The 23,891-nt window shown below is 37.5% G+C and overlaps 1 protein-coding gene across 1 annotated transcript in view; it reads left to right on the top strand.

Moving 5' to 3' along the window:
• The window catches only part of LOC122795974 (dedicator of cytokinesis protein 2-like), a 2,887,083-nt gene that overhangs the window by 665,914 nt on the left and 2,197,278 nt on the right, over positions 1-23,891 (top strand). Inside the window, exon 9 of the mRNA XM_044064456.1 lies at positions 16,788-16,869. Coding sequence (XP_043920391.1) covers positions 16,788-16,869 — 82 coding nt within the window. The remainder of the gene's footprint in view (positions 1-16,787; positions 16,870-23,891) is intronic.

Here is a 23,891-nt window from a genome sequence, read left to right as displayed (position 1 = left end):
AAATGTGTTGCTCTGTTGCCTTCTGGTGTAGAAGGTTCTGTAGATACTGCTGCTGCCATTAAGGCTTACCAGAGTAAAGAAAATCAAGTGCAGAAATTGAAGGGCACCCCATAATATGCAGGAATGGAAACATAGAAGTATGCCCACAAAAGTATTTGTTCTTTCAATATTTACAACATGTAATGTCTTATGTCTTTTGGATGTGTGTATTGAGTAAGATAGTCAAGTTAATTAATTGTCACTCCTTTGGAGGTGCCCCCTGTTTTGGACTAAAGGGGGTCATAAGTGCCCTGAGAATGTTATTCCCTTTTAGTATGGCTGCAGCTGTTATTGACCACGAGAGAAATGTAGTATTAGAAGTTTTGCAGTAAGTGTTTTAGGTTATATCTCTTTATACCCCATCTAACACTGCACCCATTTTGTTGGTGGATATGTGTATAATTTGGGTGGGAAATTACAACATGAATCTCAGAAATTCTATTTGGGGTGTATCTTCAATGTAAAGCCATGGCAGTGATTCTTTGAGCTGGCACAGTTTCATATAGGTGTGTCTCTCACTTTCACCATTAGCCAGGTGGCTAGGAGGTCTATGATTGAATTTTTTTTGTACATTCTGCTCCTCTGGATGAATTTTCTTCTTTCACATTGCATGTGAATGTTTTCTGATCATGTCAATATTTGATGCGCATTTGGTTTTCAGACCAACTTTCTTCTTCCTTGTAAAGGCTGATTTGAATGGTGGGGGACTACAGAAGGCCTAGTTTCATAAAGAGCGTGTTACTTTATGGGAGGCTTATGCTGATTTATTTCTTTGTTTTACTAGTTGGACTAGCTGGTGTCTTGAACGTTAACTGAAGATTAAGAAGTTGAGTTTGCACTCCCAACTATTACTCGGAAATTTGATTATACTATGTTACTTTATGCCCCTTATACAACTCCTATTTCAGAATACCTTGTGTAGCACAGATTGCTAAATGAGTTACACCAGGATAATCTGCTGAAAACAATTTTATTTTGGTTAGAGGTAAACAAGAAGTGGTCAACCCTTTTTTTACACAAAGTCCTTAAGCTAGTCATGGATGGTCTACATGATGCCCTTGGGTCTGCTGTGACCACTCAAGAATGCGTATTTTTTTTCTTTTTTTATGTGTTCAATGTATTTTGCTGGACCAATAGGTGAGAGTCCTACTATGTTCACTTCAGCACCTACTTTGCCCTCTGAGATTTGTGCAACTATACAGAAGGACTTCATGATTCCTGAGATAGACATGACATTGCAGAAAACCAGCTCTGCCACTTCTGGTGGTTTAAATGGCATGGGCTACAACCATTATAAATGTGTAGATCAGAGCAAAAGACAGATGCTGTTGTCTGTGTCTGATGGGTGGTATCACACTGGGTTATGTGTCACAGAAATTTTGAATACTTTTATCAGATAGATTTGGAGAACTGCAGGCCTATAACTTTATGTTAGGTCAGTCACAACTTTATAGTAAAAATGTTGCAGGTTCACATTTCAACTTACCTGCATTTGTTGGTAGGTTCTGATGTTTATATGACACCACACTCTCTTGTCTAGGATTATGTTATCACAGAGTGGGAACTGGTTGATGTGATGAATACAGATGTCTGTGAGGCACTCAAGCTGTGATATTCTAGTCTATGTACACTACTAACTGATTATGGATTTGGTCCTCCTTTTCAGGACCCTTTTCATAGTGTTTATGAAAACTGTAGGCTATTCCCCCTTGGTATATTGGCCAATGTGTACTGATAGCATAGAGGTATAAAGCAGGTGTGTTGCCTCAGTGGTTTTGTTGTTTTGGCTTTGAATACTGTTTTATAGTTTGCTTGCTGCTTGTAAGAGGTAAGGTGGTTTTCCATACTTGTGTGTTTTACTTATGCAGATGATATCTTCCTTGTTCAAGAAAATGTTTTTTGGATGCACAAAGCTATCCATTTTTTTTGCCTGCTTTGCAATAGGTTGACTTGACTTTAAAGGTCTTTAAAGTAGAATAAATGCAAGTGCTTTGGACAAGATGACATCACTGAAAGGATAAAATTTACTAAGAGGAACATTTATCTGTTCATAGGTTCATAGGTTCATACTAGGCTATCTTCCCTAGGGCATTTATAAGCCTAGCCAGAATGTGTTTGGCTTTCGCCACCCATTTTAAATTGATTTTGCTATGCCCTTTTTCGAGGTTAGTATACTGTGCCTCTGTCTAACAGTGACACAGAAGTGATACCCGGGGTAAACCTATGATCTCCCATCCACTCATCAAGATTCCTCTTGAAGAGAGTCAATGAGGGACTCTGCCTAACCTGGACTGGGATTTTATTCCAGAGTGAAGGGAGCCTCTGGGTTATGAATCTGTCCCTCCAGCATGTCCTATTTATTTCAGTGCTGAGGTTCAAGTCTCTTGAGCATGTAGCTCGATGGGATTTGGATTTTCTGAGGTGCAGCATGTCCATTAATTCTGGGTTGGACATGGCTTTATACGCCAGGCACAGATCGCCTCTGAACAGGCGGTATGCCACTGAGTAGAGCTGGAGTTTCTTTAACCGGGCAGCATATGGCATCTGTTTGAGCCCTTTGATCCTCTTGGTGAGGTACTTTTGTGGTCTTTCCAGTTGCTGCAGGTGTCTGGTAAGGTACATCCCAAAAGGGCCATTGTACTCAATTATGGGCCTGATGAGGGATGAGTAAAGAGGCACAATGACCTCCCTGATCTAGATGTGAATCCCTTCATGATTAGGTGGGCTATATAAAATGTTTTTCTAACCACTTTGGCCATGTGGTTGTCAAATGAGAGATTGCTATCAACTTGGGTCCCCAGGTCCCTAATTACTTCTTCTGTACTTAATGGATTACCACCTATGTGGTAATTTGTGGGCACTTTGTTTTTGCCAAAGGGGATGACTATACACTTTTTGGCATTTAGCTTGAGGCCATGGCTCTGGCACCAGTTGTCTGTTTCTATGAGGCCTTTTTGGAGGATGCTTGTGTTGGCTGGAGAGTCGATTATGGCACCCAGTTTGCAGTCATCTGCGAACTTGGTCAGCCACAGTCCTTCTGTGTTGGCCTGTACCTCCGAGAAATATATACCGAACAAGAGAGGTCCCAGGACTGAGCCTTGTGGGACACCACTTGTAACTGGTTTGGAGTCTGACATGGCTCCAGCAATTCTAACCATGTGCGTTCTGTCCTTGAGCCAGTTTGCAATCCATCTAGTGACATAGGGGTTTATATTTAAGCTGGTGAGCTTATCTATAATGCCCAAGTGGGGTATTGTATCGAAGGATTTTGTGAGGTCCAGGTAGGCTGTGTGGATCCCCTTCCCCTCGTCAATGGCCTTGGTGACTGTTTCAAAGAAATCAACCAGGTTTAAGAGGCAGGATCTGCCCTTAACAAAGCCAAACTGGGTAGGATCCAGTGTCTGTAGGTCCCCAATATCTTTATTTATGAGGTCCATGATGATCCTTTCCATAGCTTTGCAGACCAAGCTAGTCAGGCTTATGGGGCGATAGTTTCCAGGATCCATTGAGGCACCACCTTTATGGAAAGGGACCACTGTTGCTGTATGCCACTCTTTGGGCACATATCCTGTAGTAAGGCTGAGATTGAACAGTAGTTTTATGTTTGGCTTTAGCTCTTCTTGGAGTTCATGTAGGACACAGCCCGGGACACCATCTGGTCCCATTGATGCTGTGTTTTTTGCTTTGGAGAGGGCGGCTCTTACCTGAGCATCTGAGATGTCAGGGTTGCACCACTCTGCTGGGATAGATATTTGCCCTTTTGGTGGGCATGCAGGGTTTGCGCTGAACCTGTCAGCTAGGATGTTGGCAATGTCTGTGGGTTCGGTGTATTTTTTGGGATTTTGGACTAATTCTGAGCATATCTGGGAATTACCACCCAGGTTCCTAACATAACTAAAGAAAGCCTTGTGATTATCCTTAGTGTCCTGTGCAATTTTTCTCTAAGCTGGCCTTAGACAATTTTATGAGTGCCCGTAGTTTTTTGCTAATACTGATCAGTGATGCCTTCCCTTTTTGGGATTTTGCTCTTATCATTTAGTAGCTTCCTCCTTCTATTGTATAGTTTGTTTATGGCTGGGGTCCACCAGACAGGACGTCTGCCTTTGGAGGATTGGGTCTTGGTTTTATTTGGGATCGCATGATCCATGCATTCCTGAAGGTGTTCATAGAATGCGTTTATAAAGGATTCTGCGGTCTGGGCCATATTTTCCACAGGCCCGGGGGCTTTGAAGAATTCCACCTTGGTTTTGAGGAGTGTGAAATTTGCTTTGGAGAAGTTTTTCACTGTGGTTTTCTGGGCAGGGGGTGGGGTCGGGATGTGAATATCCAATGAGATTAGTTTATGGTCTGATCTTACCAGTGAGGGATACACTTCTGGTCTGGAGCATAGAGTCCCCATGTTGGTGATGATCAGGTCCAGTATGTTTTCCCCTCTTGTGGGAGTGGTAACAAGTTGTTCCATAGCATTTGAGTTTATAAATTCTAGGAACCTTTGGGCTAGGGTGTTGGAGCTAGAGTAATGCTCCCAGTCTATGTTTGGGTAGTTGAAGTCGCCCAATATAATGGTGTTTGTAGAGACCTTCATATTTTCCAGTGTTCTCAAGAAGGCCGAGTGGGGTTCCTGGGTTTGGGCGGGTGGTTTGTAGCAGGCTATAAAGTGGAAGGCAGTTTTACCCACTGTTAGTTGCACATGGATAGTCTCTGATGCTTCGTGCTTTGCCACCAACCTGGAGGTGTGGGTATCTTTGATGAATATCGATACTCCCCCTCCTTTTGTGGTTTGGGCCAAGTTTTGGGGCCGAAAAGCATGGTATGAGGTATAACCTGGTAGTGCTGGGGTGCTCTCGGGAGCCCTGAACCAGGTTTCTGTTACTGCATAGATATCGATGTTCTCCATGCTAAGGAGAGTTTCGAGTGTGTGCATCTTGAGGTTTAGACTTCTGGCGTTGAGTAGCATTACTCTTAGTTTCTTATCCCTTGTGATACCTATGGAGGTGGGTTTGTCTTTTGAGCCTTGCCTAAAAAAGGCACTATGGGGGTAGCAAGAGCCTTTGCCAATATCCGAAAGCCCAGGGGTGACAGGTGCAAGCCGTCCCTAGCGAAGTATCGTGGCTTGTCGAGCATATCATCCCACGCTGACAGGCATTGGATCCCCTTTGAATGACACCAGTACTTAAGCCAATTGTTGAAATTGATCATCTTGTCTTCATATTGTGACATCATTCTTGGTGAGGGTAAGATGCTACTCAAGGTCAGGGTCATACCGGCCTGGGCTACATGCTCAGAAAGCTCCTCTATGTCTCTTTTCATGTAGTCCAGGGAGGTACATCTCAGGTCATTCACACCAGCATGGACAATGACTGAGTCATATTTGTACTTGCCTTGGAGTGACCTGAGTGCTTGTGTTATGTGGCGGATCCTAGCACCCGACAGGCTGCTCACCGTGACCCTCTCCTTGTTCAGCCTGGTGAGCGGGACATCAGTGTGCCTGATGATAGAGTCACCTATTACAAGTGTATCAGGTGTGTTGTTTAGTCTTAAGGGCTGTGACTGTTTGGCACACTGGCTTTGTGAGATATGTGTTGCACGTGTTTTGTTTTGGGGTAGCGGTTGCTTGGGTGTCTGCTTTGGAGGTCTCTGCTGCTTTGATACAAAAGGATTATATGAACATCATTGTCAAAATAAATTGCAGCAAGATCAGTCAGTTATATCACAGAGATATTTTTCCTTTTCCTTCAGAAAGAAAGTTTATTTGATTCATGCTGTTTTGGAAAATATTTTCTTACTTAATCAGTGGGTCCTCCTATTTCTTTGGAGAAGGACATGCTAGCTTTAACCTTTATATTTTCTGGGGTTCATACCTCATACCATTTCATCTCTGGTGATATGGGATGCTTCCATTTGTTAAAACCAATTGCTTATTTTACATTGCTGCATGTTTTTTATGTGTTTAAAGTGGTGTCTTCTGATCCTGATTTCTTACTAGAACATCTTCTGTACATCACAACCGGAGGAGGAGATAACACTGGATTTTCACAACATTCTTATTTGCTCCGAAGGGGATTTTAAAATCTTTAATTATAGTTCTTTAAACGTCGAAAAGGATATGGTTGACTTTTTTTCAAAGGGTTTAACCTTTGTGTCTAATAGAAGGGCTAACTTGGTTAAACTAATTATTGACCTGAAATTGTTTGTTCGTAAGTTGAATTTGTGATTTTTTATGGGTGCTAATTCAACACTCATAGATAATTTGAGGGTTTCTAATCTTTTTAACCCTCCTTTAAATGAAACCTTAATCCATTTTGAGAAAGCATGTGAAACTGACTTTAGGAGGATGTTTGGTAATAATAACTACAACACGAATAACTGTAAAAACATATCTCCTGAAGAGATTGATTTCATAGATTTATTGAATACTTGCCAAATAGGAGTCATGAAACCCATTAAGGGTGGAGGACTAGTGTTCATGGATCAACATGACTATATACGCAGGATGCACGTTGTATTGGACAGTGCAGTATATGAAAAAGTTAGTCTTAACCAGGTTAATGGAGCTTATAGGAACATCAATGCTACCCTTTCGGACTTGTTCTTGGAAGGGAGTATTGATGTGGATATACCCCAGTACTTAACTATGCCTGCACCAGTGATTCCAGTTCTTTTTGGAGCCCCTAAAATCCACAAAAAATTGTCCAATCCACCATTTAGACCTATCGTGGATGCTAGGGGCTCCATTTCTTATGCATGTACATTGATTCTAAATTGAAACCAGTGTTGAAATCAGAACATCAAATATGTCATGATTCATGGCACTTTCTTGAGTCCATTAAAGATTTAGAATTTAATGATAACTTAGTCTTTCTCATGGTGGACATAAAGGATTTATATACTGTCATTCCCTCAATAACTTGGTATTGAATGGTTTAGAGTTTCTCTATCTGAAAGGTATAGACAACCAAGAGATTAATGTTATTGAAACACTTTTGGAGATAGTTCTAGCTAACAATTTTCTTTACTTTAATAACAAATTATTTTTACAAAAAAGTGGGGTGGTCAAGGGTGCCTCATCTGGCAGCAGTTTTGCAAATAGTGTAATAGCTTGCTGGGAAAGGTCTTTTTTATTTAATAATCAGATGTACAGTTTAAGGAACATGTAATCTGGTATACTAGGTACCAAAATGACATGTTCTTTTTGTGGAATAGTGAAGTGACTCTGATTCAGTTATTTATAACTGAAATTAAATCTTTTACACATTTTTTGGACTTCAAATTTCAAGTGGGAATTGAGCAGATTGATTTTTTAGATATACATTTCAGTAAGGATCACCTCAATCACAGATTTAGAACAACTATTTACCATAAGCCAACCTATTCTAATGCATTTTTACATTTTACCAGCTGCCACCCTTTGCACCAAAAAAGCAGTAGTAAAGGGGCAGGCCATGAGGGCAGCTAGAATGGTTTCCGATTTTGGTGATTTCATGATAGAATGTGAACTATTAAAAACTATGTTTTGTAAGAGAAGCTACCCAAGAGCTTTTGTCGAATTAATTTTTGAGGAAGTCATTGGTAAAAGATTATCGGGCCATTTTATTCCTTTGGTGCACAGAGGTTATAACATAGTTACTATTTTGCCACAGGGTGAGTTGTCCCCTGGTTCCAGAAGTGTGCAGGCTTCTGACCAATCTATAAGATTTTTAACGACTTATTCATTAGATTTCCGTTTTATTAGGGAGATTATCAATAAAAATTGGGCGTTCATTATAGATGACACCCATCTTAGGAATTCTTTAAGTTCAACCACTAATTGATTTTTAGAAGAGGTTTGGACTTAAAATGTCTACTTGAGAGGCCCAAAAGAACTTCCAAAATGAACTTGGGAATGACTAAGTGTGGGAGATGCCACCAATATAAGTAAAAATTAGAGCTAGAGAATATCACATATATGGTAGGTATAACTGTGATTCTCAGGGGGTAGTTTATGCAGCTACCTGTGATCAATGTGAGGCATTTTATATCGGAAAAACTGAAGGGAAAGTAAAACTAAGGATTTATGAGCACCATTATAGTATTAATAATAAAATTAACAGCAATGCTTTGACTAGGCATACCTCAGTTTTTCCTACCCACAGCTTTTTGTTTGTTGTGTTGCAACAAGTAGAGTTTAAACTGAGGGGAGGGCCTTGTGAACTTAAATTGGAGGAAGCAGAGTTGGAATGGCAGATTCAAACAGCAGTGTATATTTTTCCTGGGTTAAATGAGGCTTTATCCATTAAAAGTTTATTGAAATTGAAGGCCCTTACTAGGTAGGTAGGAATGGGCATTTAACCTCATACTTTCTTTATTTATTTAATAAAGTTTTGTTTATATAAAATTACTTTAGCAGTTATGAAGTTGTTAATTAACATGGTATTAATTCAAATTTTTCTGGTTTTGATTCTAGTATATGCAATATGTGATAAGTACTAGAGAAAATATAATAATATGTCATTTTAGAATAACATAAGTGATCATTGTTTTTCACTAAGGTTATTTTAGAGTTTAACAGCATATGTTTAGGTAGCTTTAAAGTATTTATGGTGCATGGCTTAGTGTTTTTATATGCATATTTTATATGCATTATTATGATATAGGTAACAACATTTATTTTATAACCAAAAATGAAGCACCAAACAACCATAAAAAAGGAAATTTCACCGGAACAATAAAGGCTGTCCTTCTGGTGTAAAAAATGTCCTTGCAATGTAAGGTACAAACTGGCAGGCAACTCGGAAGCTTTAAATACTTTAATCCACCAAATTCAGCACATACGAAGCAGAAACACGAACCAAAACTCTATATCATAAACCAGTAAAATTATTTATTTTATCGTATTTAAAAATTAATAAGATTTACTATTTTAGATTTGTGATTTTTGGAAGGGTTTGGTTAGTAGTGAACATATGGAGTAAGTTTTTAAGGTTTATTTATTCCTTTATTTAATGTGGTGTTGATATTTTATATAAACCAACCCATTTAACAAATGTTGGCAATATCGCTTTAACTTGAAAGCAGAATGGTGACATCATGTTTGTAGGCAGTTGTTTATTGGCTTAGGGTTTAGTGTGAGTTTTTAAACTGGGAGACTGTGAGTTTTTTACTCAGTCTGAAGAAGCTGATTCACTTGTTTCAGTGAAAGCGCCAACTTTCAATAAAGTATCGAAGGATCCGTTGCCTGCTCATTTTTCTTTTTTCGTTTAGTTTGGTAGTAGGAAGTTTTTGTACATCAAGTATACCATTTTGTGGGAAAAGATTTCCATGGAAAAGTTGAGAAAATATCCTAAGCTTTTGTTAGCCTTTATCAGGCTAGTGTTAAATGGAATTCTACCTCCCTTCTCTAACATGTTCCAGACGGGAGTGGTATGACTCCATTATACAGACCTGTTTTTTTTTTACTTTAGCTCATGGGACTCTGCTTTCTTCAGAACTGTATAGTTTTCCTTCAAAACAATGGTATTTTAGGGGAGTGTTGGAATGGGCAGATTTCCTTTGGCATTTGTGTTGAGATAAGTTTCCAATAAAGGACTGAATGAAATATAGATGTGTGCAGGAACATTTGTGATTTCTGCTGACTTGTGGTGTTCCTGAGACAACTTCCCATATTTTTCTTTCCTTTAGAAAGATTATATGATTTCAAGCTTTTGCTAAACTAATGTTTATCCTCTATCAAAATGTATTTATCAGTCATTTGATATTGGCATTATGGCACTCTAATACGGGCACAGATTAATAGTATTGAAAAAAATTATATTTAGTTGTTGTTGGTATATTTGGAAGGGCTAGTGCCAACAGGACCCCTCAGACATGAAAACTGAACATCTGTTTGTGGAATACATGTAGGTAAGCATGCTATTTGCAGTTAACTTTTGTTGGTTCAGTAACTTTTGTTAGTAAATATATTTTCTGTAGTGTTTTTTCTTCTTTATTCTTTGGTCTTTGTTCCTCACTTTATGTTTTACCTGTTTTATGTCTTTTTATAATTTTAATAAATGCATCTATACTTTGTTTTGACAAGTGCCAAGGGATTGTTTACATACACCTTAGCCACTCCCAGCTCAGGCAGCTGGGACCCCAGTTTAACATTTCATCTGAATGAAGGCACACTCAGGAGTGTGGCAGCTTCCCCACCCCAACTCATGTGCTCTGATGAAGTTTAAGAAGGAATCCAAATACAAGGCAGTGGAGTAGGACCCACAGTGTTTGAATATCCCAACACCAAAATAATATATACTACCTTTTAAGCTACTAACACTATACAATGACTTCTGACATATGTGCTTAACTTTGGTTATGCTGTTCTTTCCAAATGTTGAAGTTTGCCACTCTCCTAATTTCAGTTAAATTGCTACAAATCTAATTACTACTGAAAAATGTCTACACAAAGTTGTAGTTGTACATTGTAAAATAGAATGTTTCTATGTTTGTGAGTTTTATGTTGACTGATGCTACTGAAAACTTGTAACATACAGCACTGATATTTGTCTGCACCCTGTCAGCAGTCAGTTTGATATCAATTCATTTAGCACTGGTGAATACATAAAGAAAGTTTAAGTAGTGTGTATCCAAAAATGCAGAAATGCATGTTTAAATAGTGTATATATATATATATATATATATATATATATATATATATATATATATATATATATATATATATACCAGTAAAGGGAAGTTGGGCTTAAACTGTGACAGAAAGCTGGGTAATCATAAAGTGGCAGATAATTGGCAATAGTCGTATGTTCCAGCAAAATAATTTAAGCAAATGAATAAGGTGATAATTTATAATGCTGTCAGGGGCTTTTGGAGGGAACAAGTGTTTGTTTTTGTATGTTGGTAGCTCTAAGTTGTATTTTCAGTTTGTGGGATTTAACTAGCAAATGTATACGGTGTTAAGCTTTATGAGTGCATGTTCTTCTGCGTGGAATGATTTAGTCTTGCAGGTCTAATGATGTATGGTGACGTACAGTGATGTCTGATATTTCGGATGGAATGAGTGTAAATTGTAAAAGTATGTAGCAGTCATGCTTACAGTGACTTTTTGACTGGGTAATGTGATTATAACAATAATAATGAATAGGGAATAATGAATAGTGAGAAGGATGGTCTAAAGAAATAAAAGAAATACTGGCTCTCCTTGAGACTTGTTGATATTAGCATAGTAATGATGGGGTGAAGGGGGCAGCCAGCCCATGTATCAGATGTTAATGGGCATGAATGAGAAGTGCATTTCCTGCATTCTTTTACGTACTGGCATTTCTGAATCCCAGTACAGAAATGTACCTCAGTGCTTAATGTAGGGTAAGCTGTACAGCTGAAGAGCTACGGAGGCTTAGATCTGGCTTTGAGCTTTGACTAAAAGCAGCAATATTTTATTTATTTATTTATTTATCAATTAATTGATTAATTCATTTATTTTTTTTTTTGCTCTTCAACTGAAGAGCTGAGAGAGTGACGGTAGAAGAATGGATATTGACATAAAGCTCTAGACTGGAGTGAACCTTTATCTGTCAATTTGTATATCTGTATATCTATATATGAGGTTTTCAAAGCAGAAGCATAATAAGGATTGTGGAATATTAGAATTTGTGAGATATTAGAATTTATGAGTGTGAATAGGAATGGTGACGGAGTGAAAGGAGTGGGTACCAGTCTTTAAATATATGTTGACCAAAGCACCAAGCTGTGAATTTATAAGATATTAAAGCAGCATGGAGATGAATGCTACTCAATGGTAGAGGTCTAAACCTCAAAATGCATTCTCTCAAGACATTCTTAAAAATGGAGAACACTGATATCTGTGCAGTAAATGAGACATGGTTTAAGGCTCCAGAGAGCACCCCTGCAATACAAGACTACAACTCTTACCACACTTTTCGGCCACCAAACCAGGACTGAAACAATAAAGGTGGAGGAGTGTCCATATTCACCAAGGATATTCACACCACCAGACTAAGTGCCCAACACAATGCATCTGAAATTCTCCAGGTGCAACTAACACTAGGTAAGACTGCAATCCAAATTGTAGCTTGCTACAGATCTCCCACCATGCCCCAATATTCTCACTGCACCTTTCTAAACATACTGGATAATATTAAGATACAACCAAACACCCTAATACTGGTGATTTCAGCTACCCTGCCATTAACTGGGAAAACTACTCATGTACCAACACCTTTTCCTAATGGTTCTTGGAATTCATAAAGTCCAATGCCCTCAGTCAACTAATCCATAGTCCCACCGGGGCTCCAATATCGTAGACCTGGTCATTACCAACATGGAAAATCGATGCTCCACACCTATGATCACCCCCTCGTTGGTCATGTCTGACCATAAGCTAATCACCCTTGACATCCACATCCCTCCCCCACACCCCAGTAAGGGAACCTCTGTAAAAAACTTCTCCAAAGCCAACTTCATCCTACTCAAGTCAGAAGTGACAAACTTCATGACACCAATGCAGAAGTGAATTGAAAGGTCGACTGCTGAATCCTACACTAAGGCACTGTATGAGCACATCCACTTGTGCATGAATCGTGCCATCCCAAATAGAACCAAGACACTCTCCTCCAGAAAAAGAAAGCCAATCTGGTGGTCCCCTGCCATAAACAAACTTTACAACAAAAGGAAGAAACTGTTGCAGAAAAGAGGAAAATCCCAGGATGCAAAAAACTCCCTTACCAGTCTCAGTCAGAAGCTGAGATCCCTCATAAAATCCTTCAAAGCTAGTTACGAAAATAAAATTGCCAAAGATTCCAAAGACAACCACAAGGCATTCTATAGCTATGTCAAGAATCTAAATGGCAATGCTCAGATCTGCTCTGAGCTACAACAGAATGGCATTAAATATACTGTTCCAAAGGATATTACCAATATCCTGGCAGATTGATTCAGTGCCAACTTCACCCCCCTCTCACCCCCTAAAGGGCCCATCTCAATACCAAAAGATTGCCACATTTCGGTAATAATGGCCACACAGGTAAAAAACACACTCTCCAAGACTAAGAATATAGCATCCATGGGACCAGATGATATTCCGGGCTGTGTACTACATGAACTACAAAATGAACTGGCACCTCACCTAAGTGTCATGTTTAATCATAGCCTCACCTCAGGCTTCATGCTCACTGAGTGGCACACAGCTACAGTTATCCCACTCCACAAGGGCGGATCCACCTTGGATCCTGGGAACTACTGCCCCATCAGCCTGATGAGCCTGATCTGCAAGGCCATGGAATGTATTATCATGGAACTTATAAACAAAGACATTGGCAAACTTCAAACACTGGACCCCACCCAGTTTGGGTTTGTGAAGGGCCGATCTTGTCTCCTGAACCTGACTGACTTCTTTGAATCAGTCTCCAGAACTATGGATGAAGGTAAGGTGGTCCACACAGCCTGTCTGGACCTCGACAAGGCCTTCAACACCATCCCCCACTCTGGAATCATAGATAAATTTACTAAGCTGGGCATTAATCTCTACATCACTTAATGGGTTGCCAACTGGCTTACTGACAGAACCCACACTGTAAAAGTAGCCAACTCCAAATCCAGCTCCAGACAAGTGACAAGTGGAGTACCTCAGGGTTCAGTCCTGGGACCGCTCTTATTTGGCATCTACTTCTCCAAAATGCAGGCCAACACTAAGGGACCCTGGCTAACAAAGTGCACAGATGACTGCAAACTGGGAGCCATTATTGAATCCCCAAATGATGTGGATATTCTACAAAATGGCCTTACAGAAACAGATGCTTGGTGCCAGAGCCATGGGCTCAAGCTCAATGCCAAGAAATGTATAGTTATCCCCTTTGGGAAAAAACATGTACCCGTGAATTACCACATAGGTGGCAATACACTAAACACCAAAAGTGTGATAAGAGACTTAGGGACACAGGTGGACAGCGGTCTCACCTTTGATAACCACATCACCACAACAGTCAGGAAATCCTTCTATGTGGCACACCTTATTACTAAGGGCTTTTCATCCAGGAAAAAGGAGGTTATTGTTCCACTGTACTCATCGCTCATTAGACCCATTATAGAATACCACACCCAGTTTGGTATGTACCTCTCAAGACAGCTGCAACAACTGGAAAGGCTGCAGAAATACCTTACCAAAAGAATCACAAGCCTAAAGCAGATGCCCTATGCTGACCATCTAAAAAAACTCTAGATATACTCTGTCACATATTGTCTACTCAGAGACGATCTTTGCTCAACATACAAGGCCCTGTCAAACCCAGAAATGTTGGACATTCTACACTTAAAGAAATCCCAATCCCTCAGAGCCACACGCTCCAGAGGTCTAAACCTTGTCATCACAACATCACAATGAACAAAACATGCTGGAGGGATAGGTTCCTGACCCAGAGACTCCCCAAACTCTGGAATAGACTGCCCATACATGTCAAGCAGAGCGCATCTTTGGCACTCTTCAAAAGGAACCTTGACGATTGGATGGGAGATAGGAAATTCAGCCTGGGAATCACGTCAGTCACCCTGCTAGACAGGGGTCTAGGGAAGTAAATATTGTGGGAAGAAAGAGCCAGGGAATTGTTATGGCTAGGCTTGTATAGGCCCTAGGGCCAATAGCCTAGTACCAACCTATGAACCTATGAACATGTTGTCATATAGCAATATTATGAACGTAATTGTGTGTTTGCTGATAAAGGGCTTTGAGGAATATGGTGTACACAATACCAAGAATGACATTAATAAGGGAACTAGGAATACTTTAGCAAATCATGAAATTAGGAAAAAGAATGTTATTTAAGTTTTTAAATTTTGTGTAATACAAAAGGGTTGTATAAGTAAGTGGAGTGGAGATAGGTCTAAGGGACTATCAGAGTATGAAACTAAGTGTCCATGAACTAATAGGGCAGTTAAGCCAATCTGTTGAATGTACTAAATGTGGAAGGTATTAAATATCAAAATACAAAATGCTGAATGAACTAAATGTGGAAGATACTAAATATGGAAGTATAAAATGTTGAAACCTATTTTATGCAGGGGTAGGCCCCATGCACCCCAGATTTGGGGGGTGCAACCCCAACACTCCATGCTCATTATATATACCAACTCTGGGAATGTACACCAGAGGGGAATGGACATATTCTGTTTTCAGCATTTTGAAATTTTGACATTCCCTTTAACATTTAACATGTTCAATATTTTGGCACCTAATCAACAGGGCTTAGTGACAGATTTTCCATTGCACCTTTTTTAAAAAATATACATATTTCATTGTTAAATTAATCTGGATTTCTTTGGTGGTTTCAGATTTTCTAAGGTTGAATCATTGCTTTTCAGGAAATGGTATAAGTGATTTTACAGTGCAGATGAAGCACTGACTGTGTGAAATGTACATTGTAATTTAATAGAACTGTTTATGCTACAAACTCCAGTGCATCTAGTTTACATCATAACTTGCTGTATTTATGTAGAGTTTATCAATGAGTATTAGTTACGAAGGGAAAGAAATAAAAATGAGTACAAACTATAAGATTTTTATGGTGGGCATAGAGAAGGTGTAATGAAAGCGAAATATATTATGAAAATATGGACTTTTGAGGAAATTAATATGGCTAGCATTCACCAACTAATGTCAAGGTAAAACCCAAATTTATAAATGTTTTTGAGCTAAGGATTAAAAATCAAAATTATACTTGATGCTACTTTTGATGTGTATTTGAAAACATGCTTTGAGAACAATTGACAATTATATTCTGAAAATAGTTAGCGCCATCATTAATGGGATAAATGCAGTTATAATGGTAGAAATCTTATAAGTAAATAGGTTTGGAATGAATGGATATAAACTGTTTAAATGTTAATGTGTATGGTCATGTGTGACTTAATTACAGCAATAAAGTTTATTATGTTTTTTACTAAGCTTCTAAAATAGGGTTCACAATATTAGAAACTGACTAAAGTCTCATGTTAACTTAATGGTTTGTTTCACAGTATTCTAAAGACTGCTTTCATATACTTTGTTACAGTTTAGATTAAACATGTTTAGGATTAAAAAGATTAAAACAATATTGCATTTTATTTACTTGTTAACTCTTTATATTAAATTTTAAATTAAATGTACCATAATAATTTGATGGCATAACATCAGCACTCTGCTAGTCAGTTCATTCTATTGCAGGGCTTTGATTGCACAGTTGAAACAATGCCATTTTCATTCTGGAAAATTCTAGTAGACAGGCTTTTGCCAGTGTGAGTGTGTTGCCAAATGTAAGCCTGCAGTGACAAGGAATGGCTTGCTTAAGGCAAACATCTTTAAAGCATACCAGGTTGCTACTCTGACCTTGATGACATACTTGTATTACAGACATGGCAGATGTGAAGAAGACACTAAAACTATTTAAAAGCCAGGTTTTCAATGTATTATCAAAGGAAAGAACAGGTTATCATTTTCAACTACTTATGCTCACAGAATCTACCAGAAAAAAAACATTCAAGGCAAAATGTATCATTATATGATAGATAAGAGTTATTAGACAAGGACATAGTCTGCAAGAAAGCATACATATTGCATTTCTTACCTTGTGTCATTTGAATTTATTATCTTGAAAGAACATCTATCATTTCAGTGGCATTCCACAATGTCTGAAAGTATAGCTAACAAGTAAAGGGAGTGAATCATTCTGTTTCATCTGCTCTGTCATCGGTGTACTGGAGTAATCATTTAACTTTTACTATTTTAGTGAGAACTACCTTATTCGCTGGGCAAGCACAGGTGTTCCACAAGAGATAGATATGCTAAACAACTTGAAGACAGTGTTTACTGTAAGTATCTCTAATCTATGATTTTAATTGTAAATGTATAACATACCTGCTCAACTGCTTTGATTTAGGCAAAGTGCTGTAATTTTGCTTTCAGGTTTAGCCTTGCTTGTCCTAGATTTATGATATTCCTCATAAAGTCAAACTAGGTATATAAGTTATTGAATACATTAGCTAAGCCCATATAAGGTTTCACTACCACTAAATATAAAGGGTCTAGTTTAAAAAGATCTTCATTTGTGAAAAATACAAAGTGCTCCTCTTTCTGACCCTCTTCTGTGATATTAAAGGCTTGTGCTAGGATTTTTAATGCTTAGAGGCTGACAGATATATATCTGACAGATATATATATAAACCAGTAGAGATATCTCATTCATATGGGAGGGCTGTGCATCTCTTTTAACTTATACCCAAGCATCAGAAAAATGATCTGAAGTTGATAGAACACAACTTACACAGAACAAATTTGCTGAAATTACATTCTAAAAAGCCTCTAATAACATTGGATTGTTTTCTGGTTACACTAAGTTTTTGAAAGTCCCCACATTCATTATTGACATACTTGATAATTTTATATTTCCTTTTGCACGGGAGAAGTAAAAAAAAAAAAACAAGAAAACTATTTCTATTTTATTCACATTATATGTCGCATTATATCTGAACAGATCCACAGGGAATAGGTTCATTGCTTATTCTGCAGAATGTTCTGAGGAGCAGAGCTGCATGCAACTCTATACAGTAGAGCATAGATAGCCAAAAGTGCAAAGCACACCTATCAACTTCTTTGCTCAAGAATTCTGAAAAACCCACAAATAGCATAGGGACAATTTATTACTTTAATTTACATAAAAAGTTAATAGAACAACAGCTTTTGCATTAACATGCATTTTTTGAACAAGTAGAAATGTTAAACTCTAATGTCTGACATTAGTGGCTGCCTGTAATCCTTAGTAATTTACCAGACAAATAGCATCAGCAGCACCCAATCCTGCAACACAAATAGAACATGCTGGAGGGACAGGTATGTGTTTCAGAGGCTTACCTTTCTCTGGAACAGGCTTGCCATCTATGTGAAGCAAATTTCATCCCTGCACTTATTCTAGTGGAACTTTGATCAGTGGACAGGGAACCCTAAATATATTTCAGGTTTGGCACCTATGTCTCTTTTAAAGAGAGGAAGCTTGTAAATGTTCGGCCACCCACGCCCAAGTATATATACTCCCAAAAAATCCTTAGGAACTAATACCTAGCAAATTTTATTGGAAAGAATGGCTAGACTTAAAAAAGATACATGGGTCTATTTTCTAGTAATCTACTATGGTGATATGAAACCTGGTGCAAGCACTGTGTCTTTTATAACCATGTCACTAACATTTACATAGGCAGAAAATAAAAATACTAGTGAAAGTTTCTGATTGCAAGTAGTACGAAAAACATTTCTTCAGAAAGACCAGCTGAGTAGTGATTCAACATTAGTCTTAGCCTTTATGTGTAAAATATCCATATTTTAGTCAAAAAATAAAAATAAAAATATATATAAATGATAAGGCTCCATAAGAAAAAGAACTCCAAGAATTAAAAGTATTCCTTTATTAAGGTGAACTAAGCCCTTTTGTCCCTTGTTCTCGGGACTTCGTTAGAGTTAAATAAAACTTCCAGTTATGTACTTTTAAAGAACCAGTTGCACAGAAATTAACAGCCATGTTTAATAAATTAATTAAGTGAGAAATGGGCTGCTGAAGTAACACTTTCTATTAACTATATGACAGAATAATTATAAATATTTCCTTCTCAAGGTGCATATACATAGCCTTTAAGCATACATTACAGACTGTATTAATACACAATGGATGACAAATTTCATGCAAACATAAGCACCTTTGTTCACTAATTCATTACATAAAAATATTACTTATTGAATTAATATGTTGTGTGTACCTCCTGCCTATAAAAAAACAACCTGGTTAAATTAATTAGCCTTAAATTTTAACACACTAGAAATGGGTGTAAAATCATTAATTCTTGGGGGTGAGTGTTGGGGTTGATGCAGACATTCAATCCTAGCTGCCATATTAATTATTGTATTAAAAAAAAAAGTTATCTGAGTTGTCTCCCCATGCCATCATACTGTGTTTTATATATAATAAAAAACAAAAAAAAACTTTTTAAATATACGGCACTTGATAGAATTCCTGTTCAAGGCATTAGTGTGTTTATTTTTTCTCATATTATGCAGATGTTCATAAATCCTCTTTGTTAACCTTTGAGTTGTTTTTCCATCATAGAAGGCTGGACACACTGTACACTTTACCAAATGCATTACTCCTGCCATGTCACAATTATACTGACCATGGCAGAGTAAACTTCTCTCATATTCTTCTTAAATAAGGTCCGTCATAAATATATATACAGTACTTATATCTGCCATGTTTTCTCACTGAGTGCTTCTGGTAAGATTCTATGATGATACCTTTTCCTTTCATTATGTTCTTAATACTTTTCCCTTGCACAAATACTGTGAATAGAGTATCATTGATTTTTTTGTTCTTTTAAGTCTGGAAAAAAGTGGTGTTCCAACACATTTTCACTATATTGGTATACTTATAAATATCACCTCTAAATGGAATAATTAAAGAAAGGTGTTTGCCCTCTTCTTTCTTTTCTGAGGACTGTCTCATAATTTGGTTCACCTTGGCCAATGGGCCCACCAGAGGGGAACACGTTGAACTCCTGCCTCTAATTACTTCACTTTTTTAATTCTATCAGTAATGATTTTGGTAATCTATTTCTAAAAACATAGCTATCACTTTGTCCAACTCTTGAAAGGACCAATTGTTCACAATAATAAGTCTAGATAATCTCACCATTTGATCCTTTACTATATTTTGTTTTAGGTGAAAGGGGTGACAACTCTCAAAATTCAGGTAGGAGATGGAAAAGGTTTCCTTATGATAATAGCAGAAGTGAAACACTTAATTAAATAGTTTTTCCCTTTGGTGATAGCCAAGTAATTAACATTCTCGGTACTTGCCTGATATGTAAATTTTAAATAACGTATTGTTTTTTTTTTTTCAAAATAGACCTTAAAACAAAAAAGGGCTTTAGTATTTCCTTTCCACAAAATTAAAATGCTATCTAAAACTCTAAAATATGAGTGGATAAATCGAGATGGAAATATAAATTGTTCTTCTTATGCTGCTAAAACTAAAGTCGCATACATAGGGAAGTATGTTGTACTTGTAGCCACTCCCGCATTTGGTGAAAGTTCTGACCTTCAAAAAATATAAAATAATTATATAATGCCATTTCCATGAATGTATGTAATACAAACATTTTTGTGGTGGACAACTCATCCATCATACATATCAAGAATTTGTACAAAACTTTCTAATCCTTCAGTGTTTGGAATTACTATAAATAGGTTAATCATGCCTAAAGTAATAAAAATAATGTCATCATAAAATACCACTAAGTTCAAATTTTGTAGTAAATGCTATGATTCTCGTATTATATGCACTTTTTCATCAATGATGCATGTGCATTCAATATCAATGTACTTTGCCAGAGGCTCATTCTTCAACCCATTAGCCATCGCAATAGCTTTCAAAGGCGGGTCTACACATTTCATATTTTTTGTATATCTTAGGGACCCCAAAGATGGAAGGAATAATGGGATTCTCCGCTATTAAACACTTTTAAGAAATAATTTCCCATGATTCCTTCCACAACTAAATCCCAAAGCTGGTTGTCAATCTTCTTATGTGTAACACTGCCCTTGTTTTAGATACTCTGGTATATGTTGCCTCATCACCTTATAGCATCAACATTTTCTCTGAGTAGTCTACATAGTCCATTAATATTACACCACCTCCTTTGTCAGGTTTCATAATTTGAATGGTTTTATTTTTAGTTAGCTCATTTAACATAATCCTTTCCTGGTTTGTAACATTGTTCATAGGTTCATAGGTTGGTACTAGGCTATCGGCCCTAGGGCCTATACAAGACTAGCCAAAACAATTCCTTGGCTATTTCTTCCCCCAGTATTTACTTCCCTGGACCCCTGTCTAGCAAGGGAACTGACGTGGTCCCTGGGGTGAATTTCCTATCTCCCATCCAATCATCAAGGTTCCTTTTGAAGAGGGCCAAAGAGGCGCTCTACTTGACATGTATGGGCAGTCTATTCCAGAGTGTGGGGAGTCTATGGGTCAGGAATCTATCCCTCCAGCATGTTTTGTTCATTGCGATGACAAGGTTTAGATCCCTGAAACGTCTATTTCTGAGGGATTGGGATTTCTTTAAGTGCAGCATGCCCATGTCGTTTGTCGGTAACAAACCATTTTCATACAGAAACCTTCCTAACCTGATTTTCACATACTCTTTTGAAAACACTAACCATAGGATGGGGGGATAAAGGTACTTTTCTTTTTAATATTTGTAGCATCTATACATGGAGCATCTATATATGGAGCATGAATTTTATCTAGAAAGAATATTTTTAAATTCAATTTTTGAGTAAATAATTTCAGTTGGATCAGGGCGGTGACAATGCCAAGTTTATGAACTGGAACAAAACTGAAGCCATTCTTAACCAATCCTTACTTTCCTTCAGACAAAGCAACACTAGTCATAATAAAAACTTTAAGTTCCCAATTTACCTTTGTTGGTATCCATGGCTGATGATTTTATATTGCACCATATCTTGCCTCTGCTACACCCCCTTCCATAGCGTGTGTTGTTGTTGTATTGTCTGGACATCTCCGTCTCTACTGGAGTTGAATGGAATTTTGTTGGGCTAATCTCTCCCACCTCCTCACCTGCATAGTCTCTAAAAAAACTTTGTCATCAACCATGTTGCAATCCTAAAACCTCCTCAGTACTGGTGTTTTTAAGTCAAATTTCCAATTTATTTTAAATGCTGGTTTGGGATAGGCACTTTTTTGTACTAATCACCCCATATTTTTCCAACTTTTTCTGTTTCCTATCCCTGTTCTCTTGAGCCACTTTATCCACTTTCTCAAAAATGCCATTGTACTCACTATGATACGAGAAGAGAAGGTAGCCGTTAAATGGTCATTCACCCCTTTAATATCGTTATTCAAATTATTTAACTTCTCATTGTCGTTAACTATTAATTTAATTAACTCATAGCCAGTACTCTCAGGCAACTTGAGTAGTTCATGATGAGGTACTGAGTTTTGCTCCAAGTCAGTGAGAAAGGTCCACATGCATAAACCTTTAGGAACATGTTTCACTCAAATGCATTCTAGCTGTCCAGCTGTAAATTCCTGTATTTAATCAACATACATTTCAGTTCACTCAACTAGGACAGCATGTTACTTCCAACTTTAATTGGTAGGTTCCTTAAAAGAAATTGCTGAGGAACCCAACCATACTGTGTAATGCTGGCACAATAATTTTTCTGACCTGTTGTTGTAGGAATGGCATGTGGCCCTTTCACACACACACACACACACACACACACACACACACACACACACACACACACACACACACACACACACACACACAAGCATTATCTATCAATATATATATATTTGTATCTATCTGTCTCCACACACATAGACACACACACACACACATATATATATATATATATATATATATATTTATATACATATATATATATATATATATATATATATATAGATAGATAGATATATGAAATTATTGGCTTGCAGTGGCACACATGCAATGTGCTGGTGGAAAAAAAAACTTTTCCCTTCCTTTCCAAGCAGCTACTATAGAAAGATCTTTCTTGCTCCCCAAAACAGCAGGAGGACCTCCATAAGGCACAATTGCCTTATACACTACAGAAGCAGACACATAAAGGATAGGCTGTTTTCAAAATATCGCAGCCAAAGCACCTGACTTTATTTCTATAAAGAAACCAAAACTCTGCACATGCAATGTAAATGCTTGCAGTTATGAAATCTGAAATGGGAAAGTCAACTAGTTTTAAGGCAAAAAAAAAAAAAAAAAAATAGAACAAATAAATAAATAAATAAATTTAAATTTAAAAAAGGAAAAAAAAAATCTTCTGCTTTACAACTGGGAGGGCTGCCCTCATTTGTACAATCCCAAGAGCCATCACTGAATGAGTGCATACTAACAGTATAAGGATAATGCTGGAAGCTTTTATCTCTGATAGCATCAATTCATAACTAAATCCCTCTGTTATATTCTAAGATATGTTCTACATGTTTATGTTTGTCTAAACTTGTCTTTATTATCAGAATGTGATAAACACTATCATAAGTGTACCTAGTGCTTTGGAAGGATTAATTTTGAACCTGCTCATTTTGTTGCATATCATAGAATATGCTTCTATTATAGCAAGCCTATGTTGAATTACACAGTACACAATATGATTTATATCACACGGACCCCACGAGTGTATAGATTTACTATGAATTCCAAAGCTGGACACATTAACAAACCTCCCAATTTTGGGAGGAAAAATGTTAGCTGTGCAGTGTTTTTATTAATAGTATACATCAACAACATCCAGGCCTATATAAAATGTCATTCCATATTCATTACCTTTCCTCTTGAGTAATAATGAGCAACAATGTTTTTTTAATGACCAGTTCAGCATAACTTTCAGTCAAACTGTACTGATATGGTGGCAAGTACAAGAGGCAACAATACCCTACCTGCTTTCACTCGGTTTATTTTAGAGTGTACATGGTTCAGAATGTAGTTATTTATTTATTTCATTGTAATTTGTTAAGAAAGTACACCCACTGAGAAATGTTCTTTTATAAGGAGTAAGCTGAGGATAGTTTTCAAACTTATATAACACAGCAAGTGTAGTGTAGAGATAACATACATAATATATCACTAAAGGATTATGTCAAGAAAGGATATTGTTACTGTTAGGGAAAGGGCTTCTAGTAATGTAATGTGTACGGTTAGAGTTAGGGACAGGGGTGTGGTTAGGCTTCAACCCACTGCACCACCTTTCTCATGTCTTTCTCATGTGTACTAACACTAATCATAGCCCT

This window comes from Protopterus annectens, chromosome 2.part2 (genome assembly GCF_019279795.1).
Source record: "Protopterus annectens isolate FY-2018-M chromosome 2.part2, PAN1.0, whole genome shotgun sequence".
In the NCBI taxonomy this organism is placed as follows: Eukaryota; Metazoa; Chordata; order Ceratodontiformes; family Protopteridae; genus Protopterus; species Protopterus annectens.
Note: the sequence above shows the minus strand (reverse complement) of the source record. Positions and strands in the feature narration are given on the sequence as shown.